General features: G+C 41.2%; 1 protein-coding gene across 5 annotated transcripts in view; it reads left to right on the top strand.

Annotated features, from left to right (window-relative positions):
* slit2 (slit homolog 2 (Drosophila)) overlaps positions 1-10,000 on the top strand; it is a 76,670-nt gene that overhangs the window by 4,907 nt on the left and 61,763 nt on the right. For all 5 annotated transcript variants that reach the window (XM_046842713.1, XM_046842712.1, XM_046842714.1 and 2 more), the window contains exon 3: positions 4,086-4,157. In XM_046842713.1, the coding sequence (XP_046698669.1) occupies positions 4,086-4,157 (72 nt within the window). The remainder of the gene's footprint in view (positions 1-4,085; positions 4,158-10,000) is intronic.

Here is a 10,000-nt window from a genome sequence, read left to right as displayed (position 1 = left end):
AATATACAAAAGAAAAAATGAAGGAAAAAGAGAGACAGCATGTAAGAAAGACAGAATAAACGAGAATGGAAAAGAGAGATCGAGAGAGAAGACAGGTTAAAAGAGATATATAAAAAGATCAAGAGAATAAAAACAGCAAGAAAAGAAAGAGAGAAAGAAGAGACAAACAGAAAGTCAGAGAAATATACAAAAGAAAAAATGAAGGAAAAAGAGACAGCATGTAAGAAAGACAGAATAAACGAGAAGGAAAGAAAAACTTCAGGGGAAAAAATGACAAAGTACATGCAAGACAGAAGGAGAGAGAAAGGAAAAAAGAGAAAGAGATGGAGAGAGATGGAAAAGAGAGACATAAAGACACATTAAATTTGTCCATGATTGTTTCCATGGTCCTCACTTACACCCTTATATGTAAAAGCATCTATTATTGGAATGTGACCTGTGTGTGTGTGTGTGTGTGTATATGTGTGTGTGTGTGTGTGTGTGTGTGTGTGTGTGTGTGTGTGTGTGTGTGTGTGTCTCAGACAGAGGTGTACAGTGTGATCATGTAAGAACAAGTTTACCCACCTAGTGCTGGATTAGAGTTTCACAAAGCACCTATTTAATCCTGTCTCACTCTCTTCCTTTCTGTCTTTATCTCTCTCTCTCTCTCTCTCTCTTTTATGAATGAGAATGTTGAGCTGTCCATTCATTTCTCCATTAAAGAAACTCACACTGATGCTCAAAGTGACTCATTATATTATTGTGTGTGTGTGTGTGTGTGTGTGTGTGTGTGTGTGGGTAGCGATGGTAAACCAGGCCGGCTTGGCTCGTTTTCAGAGTGCTGAAATAACTGCACTGTAACTGTGAGCTACATGACCACACACACACACACACACACACTTCATGACGTGCAGGTTCATGTGCAGTGTTCTCATGTTACCAGAGGTTAAGCAGCGAGCGCTTCGGGATTTGGGGTGAAAGGTTTAGGGATTATGGTTAAGGGTTTTAAAGGTTTGGGGTTAATGGGTTAAACTTATAAATCTAGGGTTCAGGGTTAAAGGTTTTAGGCATAGGGTTTAAGCATAGGGCTTAAGGGTTCAGGGTTATGGAGGTACAGAGGATATAGGAGGAAATTAAGGGATTAGGACTAGTGTAAGTGTAAGAGGTTTAGGGCTAATGTATGGGTTCAGTGGGGTTTATTTTAGGCTATTAGGGTTTGGGGTAGGGGTTTAGGGGTAAAACTTAGCACTAAGGCATTAGGGTTAGTGGTAATGTAGGGTTAGTATTAAGTTCTTCTAGTATTAAAGTAAAGTTAGTATGAAGTTTGGGTTAGTATTAAGGTAAGGTTAAGTTAGGGTTAGTATTACGTTAGGGTTAGTATTACGTTAGGGTTAGTATTAAGTTAGGGTTAGTATTACGTTAGGGTTAGTATTACGTTAGGGTTAGTATTAAGTTAGGGTTAGTATTACGTTAGGGTTAGTATTGAGGCAGGGTTAGTATTAAGGTAAGGTTAAGTTAGGGTTAGTATTAAGTTAGGGTTAGTATTAATGTAGGGTTGGTATTGAGGTAGGGTTAATGTAGGGTTTGCTTTAATGTAGGGTTAGTCTGAAGGAGGGATAGTGTTAAGGTAGAGTTGGTTTAAGGTAAGGTTAGGTTTATTTTTAAGGTATGGCTAGTATTAAGGTGGGGTTGGGTTTAAAGGAAGGTTAAGGTAGGGTTGGTATTGAGGTAGGGTTTGTATTATGTTAGGGTTAGTATTAAGGTAGGTTTAGTTTTAAGGTAGGGTTAGGGTAGGGTTAGTGTTAAGGAAGGGTTGTAGGGTTTAAGGGTTAGACTTTAGCGATGGGCGTAGGGGTGTAGGGTTTAAGGGTTAGACTTTAGCGATGGGCGTAGGGGTGTAGGGTTTAAGGGTTTGGACTTTGGTGATGGGCGTAGGGGTGAAGGGTTTAAGGGGTTAGACTTAAGCGATGGGCATAGGGGTGTAGGGTTTAAGGGGTTAGACTTTATCGATGGGCGTAGGGGTGTAGGGTTTAAGGGGTTAGACTTTAACAATGGGCGTAGGGGTGTAGGGTTTGAGGAGTTAGACTTTATCGATGGGCGTAGGGGTGTAGGGTTTAAGGGGTTAGACTTTAGCGATAAGCGTAGGGGTGTAGGGTTTAAGGGGTTAGACTTTTTGCCAGTGCATCAATAAACACAGCAGAAAAACTCAAGTTCAGTTTCAGTAGGAACAGTGTTGTTGAACTCCTTATTTTGCCAGTTCATCAAAGTCTGGATTAAGTTTCGTTGTGGCAATTCTCAGGATAGATCCGAGGTGTTCGTTAGAAACTGTCGCAGTTTTTAAAGAATATCAGATTACCGGTAAACTCTCTTAAGAGAAGAAGATAGTATTGCACCCGAACAACGTCAATGGAGCTGAAGTGCGACATCTTTAGGGGAAACATGGACATTACAGGGGAAAGGTAAATTGAACAATGTTTACCCGTACCTATTTTAATAGAATTTGGTCACGTTCGGCGGGCCGGATTAATAAACCCAACATAGTTTGCCCATGTCTGGGTTAGACTTTAGCGATAAGCGTAGGGGTGTTTAGGGTTTAGGGTTTAAGGAGTTAGACTTTGACGATGGGCGTAGGGGTGTAGGGTTTAAGGAGTTAGACTTTGGTGATGGGCGTAGGGGTGTAGGGTTTAAGTGTTTAGACTTTGGTGATGGGCATAGGGGTGTAGGGTTTAAGGCGTTAGACTTGAGCGATGGGCGTAGGGGTGTAGGGTTTAAGGAGTTAGACTTTGGCGATGGGCGTAGGGGTGTAGGGTTTAAGGGGTTAGACTTTGGCGATGGGCGTAGGGGTGTAGGGTTTAAGGGGTTAGACTTTGGCGATGGGCATAGGGGTGTAGTGTTTAAGGGGTTAGACTTTGGCGATGGGTGTAGGGGTGTAGGGTTTAAGGAGTTAGACTTTAGCAATGGGCATAGGGGTGTAGGGTTTAAGGGGTTAGACTTTGGCGATGGGCGTAGGGGTGTAGGGTTTAAGGGGTTAGATTTTGGCGATGGGCGTAGGGGTGTAGTGTTTAAGGGGTTAGACTTTGGCGATGGGCGTAGGGGTGTAGGGTTTAAGGGGTTAGACTTTAGCAATGGGCATAGGGGTGTAGGGTTTAAGGGGTTAGACTTTGGCGATGGGCGTAGGGGTGTAGGGTTTAAGGGGTTAGACTTTGGCGATGGGCGAGGGGTGTAGGGTTTAAGGGGTTAGACTTTGTGATGGGCGTAGGGGTGTAGGGTTTAAGGGGTTAGACTTTGTGATGGGCGTAGGGGTGTAGGGTTTAAGGGGTTAGACTTTGGCGATGGGCGTAGGGGTGTAGGTTTTAAGGGGTTAGACTTTGTGATGGGCGTAGGGGTGTAGGGTTTAAGGAGTTAGACTTTGACGATGGGCATAGGGGTGTAGGGTTTAAGGGGTTAGACTTAGGCGATTGGCGTAGGGGTGTAGGGTTTAAGGGGTTAGACTTTAGCGATGGGCGTTGGGGTGTAGGGTTTAAGGGGTTAGACTTTGGTGATGGGCTTAGGGGTGTAGGGTTTAAGGCGTTAGACTTAAGCGATGGGCGAGGGGTGTAGGGTTTAAGGAGTTAGACTTTGGCGATGGGCATAGGGGTGTAGGGTTTAAGGGGTTAGACTTTATCGATGGGCGTAGGGGTGTAGGGTTTAAGGGGTTAGACTTTGGTGATGGGCGTAGGGGTGTAGGGTTTAAGGGGTTAGACTTTGGCGATGGGCTTAGGGGTGTAGGGTTTAAGGGGTTAGACTTTGGCGATGGGCGTGGGGTGTAGGGTTTAAGGGGTTAGACTTTGGCAATGGGCGAGGGTTTAAGGGGTTAGACGTTGGCGATGGGCATAGGGGTGTAGGGTTTAAGGGGTTAGGCGTTGGCGATGGGCGTAGGGGTGTAGGGTTTAGGGTTTAGACTTTGGTGATGGGCGTAGGGGTGTAGGGTTTAAAGGTTTAGACTTTGGTGATGGGCGTAGGGGTGTAGGGTTTACGAGGCTAAGATTTATGGTAAAGGGATTAGGATTGGGATTTGAGGATTAGGGTTGAATTTTTATAGTTAATAACTATGTGTGTTTTTCCAGACACCTGATGGAGAACAAGATCAGTGTAATTGAACGAGGAGCATTTCAGGACTTGAAGGAGCTGGAGAGACTGTGAGTTTTAGACACACACACACACACACACGCATGCACACGTACATGTTGCACTCCCAAATATGAATGCCCTGTCTGTCACCCATAGACCTGTGTGTGATCTATTCAGAACATTTCTCTGTGTGTGTGTGTGTGTGTGTGTGTGTGTGTGTGTGTGTGTGTGTGTGTGTGTTTCCTCTCTTGCCCATTCGTGTTGTGTTGTGGGTTGGTGCGTAATTTGGGTTAGTGTGTGTTGTGGTCAGGAGAATTTGATGGAGAGACATTGTTGTCTGACAGCCAAGTCAGCCCTAGGGAACACACACACACACACACACACACACACCCTCGTTTAGAGAGTGACAGTGGAAACTGGAATTACGCTCTTAAAGCTTTCGCTCCCCCCCATTTCCCCGCTGGGTAACTCCCCTCCTGCACATTCCTTTGCGTGTACACACACACAAACACACACACACGCACAAAAACGAGTGTGTGAAGCTTGTGTGGTGAACGATGCTATATTATATATATATTAGGGATGTGCATCTCCATTACAGGCTGCCGTGATTTGCATCTTGATGCATAGCCAAGGATACAATACACTGAAGATACATACGAAGCAGCTAGCGATGCAATATGATACGTTTCATCTTTATTACGAAGCAGTGCGATTCGATTTCGATTCACAAACCTCAGTTTACTGAAGTGCCTTCAGACTTCTGCAGTTTGTAGTTGGAAAAATAACAAAGAAAAGAAAAAAGCAAATCAAACCAGATGTTTTTTTTTTCATGTTGTGTCTCCAGGAAGGTGCAGCTCTACCTCTGCCATGTTAATCTCTATTCTATGTGACTCTCAGGACATGCCATACATAGTGTTGCCATACGTCATAATACAACTAATACAATTTCGAAATAATAAAATTAGAGCGTTAACTTCTATGCCGATGCAGCGAAGATTCTTGCCATCCCTGCTAAGTATTATATTAAATAAAGACAGACGGTGTCTGCTATGTCCAGGCCGCTGACTGCTCCAACACTTCACGTGACTTTTCCCAAAGAGTCTTCACAACAAATATGGCAGTGAAATGTTCTGTAGACGCGTGGCTTCATTATTCATCCAGAGCACTGCGTTTGTCAGCGTGCTTCTCTTAGCGGTGCTCGTTCTGATAAATGACACCACCTGCTCATGAAAATACAAATTGAAAGCCCATAATACACACACACACACACACACACACACACACACACACACACACACGTTTTTGAACCATTTTGTTTTATTGCAGATGAATTGCTCTTACTGCCTCAGATGAAACAGAGCGGAAATAAACGCTAGCGCAGCGTTGAAAGCGTTGTTTTATTAAAGGGAGGCGTACTCAGAGGATGAAGCTATTAATATACATAATCCTCCGAACAGACTCGGCAAGCGAGGTGGTGAAACTCGGGGGAGACCCAGCATGCCCCTCCCACCCAGACAACACCACCGATTGCTCTCTTTTTGACGTCATCAGGAACGCGTTTTTCTGCTCATAGAGTCGGAATTGTCTAAAATAAAACGTTCTTTTACAATGTATCGCCAAAAGTATTGGGACGCCCGACTTCTGCAGCCATATGTGGTTCCTTTCCAAACTGTTCCCACAAAGTTTGAGGCACACATTTGTACTAGGAGACTGTTCCAGCTCCATGAAAATGTGCTTTCCATAGATTGGATTTGGTAGAAGATCTCCTGCTATAGAGCTCGAACCCTATTGAACACGGGCCTCCTCACCTCAAGGAAGAGGTTATAATAGAAGCAAACAGGGGATATGTCATATCACACACATTCCTACACACACACACACATATATATATATATATATATATATATATATATATATATATATATATATATATATATATATGTATATATATATATGTATATACAGATTCACGCACTCTCACAGAACTCCCACACATATATACACACACTCTCATCCACAGTTTAACACACACTGACATACACATTCACACATTCACACACTTACACGCTCACACAAATTCATACACATTCATACACTCTCACATACTCTCAGACATTCTCACACATGCATTCTTATACACACACACACACACACACACACACACTCACACTCACACTCTTACACACACATTCATATACATACACACTCACACACAATTTCACACATGTATTAAAATACATACATATACACACACATACACACACACACACATTCACACACTTACACTCTCACACAAATTCACACACACATTCATACACTCTCACACACTCTCAGACATTCTCACACATACATTCTTATACATAGACCTACACACACATACAAATTCACACTCACACTCTCACACACACATTCATATACAAACACACACACACACACACACACACACATTCACACACATTCCTATACATACACAAATTCACACACTCACACAATTTCACATGCATTAAAATACATACACACTCACACACACACACACACACACACACACAAATTCACACTCACACAAATTCACACGCATTAATATACATACACGCACACATTTACACACATTCATATAAATACACACACAAATTCACACAAGCATTCATATTAATACACACACACTCACACTTTCACACACACATTCATATACATACACACTCACACACACACATTCACACATTCACACACTTACACTCTCACATTCATATACATACACACACTCACACACTCAAACTCTCACACACATTCATATACATACACACTCACACTCTCACACACATTCATATACATACACATACACGCACACATGGGCATACACACTTTTGCACACACACACACACACACACACACACACACACACACACACACACACATTCATATACATACACATACACGCATGCGCATACACACTTACACGCACACACACACACATTCATATACATACACATACACACATTCACACACTTTTACACTCTCACACATTCATATACATACATACACACATTCACACACTTTTACACTCTCACCCACATTCATATACATACACATACACACACACACTCATGTACATACACATACACGCACTCACATTCACACACATTCATATACATACACACTCACTCATGTAGATACACATTCACACACTTAGTCACTTGCACACATTCACACACAAACTTACACACTTTCATACTGAATCACACATACACACAATTACTCACAAATGTAATTAAATTAGACACACACATATATGCATTCACTCTGACACACTTTGGAAATATACACAGTCACGCAAATGTACACACTCTCACACACACTTTTACACACATACACCCCTCTAGGGAAAATTTTGTGTAGCCAGTTCACTTAGCAGGATGTTTTTATGAGGACGGAGGAAACCGGAGAACCTCAGAAGCGAAGGAGAACATGCAAAAAAATCCACACAGACAGTAATCCGAGCTCAGGATCGAACCCTGGAGCAGTAATGAAGTTTGTCAACGAAAATATCCGAACAATGCGCCAGAAAGAGGAAAAAAAAAATTAGATCTGTTCATGTTCATGCCAGACATTGTGAAATCTGTTAAGGGGATCGACTCGTTTTTGTTTTTATTCCATTCCAACACAAATACTCCAGAAGTTTTCCTTTTTATTTATACAATCGGGCGATTGTCTTCAGAGTTAACCATTGGAATTTGCCTCACTTTCGGCTTTCAGTTCATTCATATTTCACAGAATCACAAATCACAAGTTAAACCTGTTTACTGGGACTTTATTTACTGTAGTTCACTTTATATATATATATATTAGGGGTGTCCCTGACTAAGGATTTATATAGTCGAATTAGACAATTCTTGCCGATAATCAACTGCGAAAACTGACAAATTATGAGTTTGTGTATGTGTGTATTTTTTTTGGGGGGGTGTTACGGGGTACGACACCAGGTAGTCAAGTGTTTGAGACACTTTTATTTTATTTCACACACAGCACACAGAAACAACTTTCTAATAACGCGACCACAACTGACAAAGCTGACGATGCCTTTTTATCTTATTAAAGTGGAAATGAAAGGAAATATTCGTTAAATATTCGTAAAAATATTCATAAAATTCTCATAACATTTTTTCAAAGCTGGTATGTACAGAACGTCACACAAGGATATAGAAGAAAATGTAAACATGTTAAAAAAATTAAAACATTTTGGATCAATAAACCTTAAAATTTTTTTTAAATAAACTACTGCAGACTGGATTTGAATTTCACATGTGGGCAAATCAAATTAAATCAGTTAATTGCCTGTGCGATTGCCTCTAAGTGCAGCGCAACATCTGTGCTGCAAAAAACAAACAGAATTAATGTGCAGAATTAAATTATAACAGAATAAGCCTTAGACACCTACAGAATCTTTCAGACATTGTTAAATATTCAAATCACTACGGACAAGATGCTCTTTTTTTCGGTCACGGGTTTGAATTTATTCACGCATTTTAAAAATATTTAATAAAAGCTTATTTTTAATTTACAGCATTAATATAATAGGCCGTATATTAACTTATTGGGGGGAAAAAAAACGACAGTTCTATGTGAAATCAAACATTGACCATCCCCCATATAACCGAAATGGTATGATCCTCGTTTTTTAACTGCGAACTGCGAAAATACGGCCCGTAAAATATACGATTTTGCCCATTTAATATAAAAATCCGCATCTATACTATAGGATTCCACCCCTATAATATAAGATTCGGCCACAATAATATGGTCACACCTATAAGATTTTTTATTGTTGATAGATTGATTGATACATTTTTTTAAATGAGTAAAAATTAATGGAACATTTCAGGACGTTGGCATGAATCCCCAACATTTATTTATGATTAAAGAATTTTTCAATATTATTACTTCTTTGAATGGCTTCAGAAAAGAGCGTTTAGTTTTAAGCAGCTGCGACGGATTAGCTTCTGTTCTGAACATAATAGGCACGAATAACGCTAAACTGATTTTACGGACATCCTGAAATCCTTTTTTTTTTTTTCAACGAGGAGAGTCTTAGAAGTAAAGCAGGAGAGAAGGACCCGTGGCCGACGTTCATTTACTTCAGAAAGACGGAGCGAAAAATAGCTCCATTCAGCCTGAAAGAATTTCATGCTGGTCCAGGCTGGTTTGTGCTGGTCTGCTAGAGTAGAAAAGCCCCGGTGTTGAAGTTCCTCTGGCTCCTTCATCTTGCTTGTAACTGAAACACATTCTTCTCTTCTATACCAGGGCTTTCTTCAGGTCCATATAATAGATTCAGGTCCCTCTGTAAGTTCCTGTAGGTCACAAAGAAAGCAGCTGCTAGTGAGGGAGTGTATAGCTGTGTGATAGTGTGTGTGTGGGGGGGTAAAGTATTACAAAACGTGTCAGATATCTGAAAAATCGTGATCCTAGTTCATTGTGATCGATTAATTCACACAGATTTGGTTAAAAACCTCAGATAGCTAATCTTTACAACTACGCTGAGCAGAAAAGCATCTCACAATGCGTAACGTGTCAAACCCGACGCTTTAAACGTTTAAAGCTTCAGGTCAGAGCTGTAATTCAGCATATGAAGGCATGTTGGAATGTTTCCATGGCAGCGAGCTGTTGGACCTAGCCTCATACAGGCTCGCGTAGTAACGTCTGCACAAATAGCTTTGTACGCTAACAGTCAGAGCGTTAGCACAATTTACCAGTGGCAGGCCGTTCATGTCGTTCCTAAAGCAAGAAACCCAATGAACAAAATACAACACGTCTCCTTTCACTGTAGCCACAACTGCACTGCCCGCATACATCATCCCTAACAGGAGCGTCTGTGTTAACCTCATGAAATCACAATTTGTTTTTTGCATTTTCT

The sequence above is a fragment of the Silurus meridionalis genome, chromosome 28, assembly GCF_014805685.1.
Source record: "Silurus meridionalis isolate SWU-2019-XX chromosome 28, ASM1480568v1, whole genome shotgun sequence".
Classification (NCBI taxonomy): domain Eukaryota; kingdom Metazoa; phylum Chordata; class Actinopteri; order Siluriformes; family Siluridae; genus Silurus; species Silurus meridionalis.
This window is presented reverse-complemented; position numbering and strand designations above follow the sequence as displayed.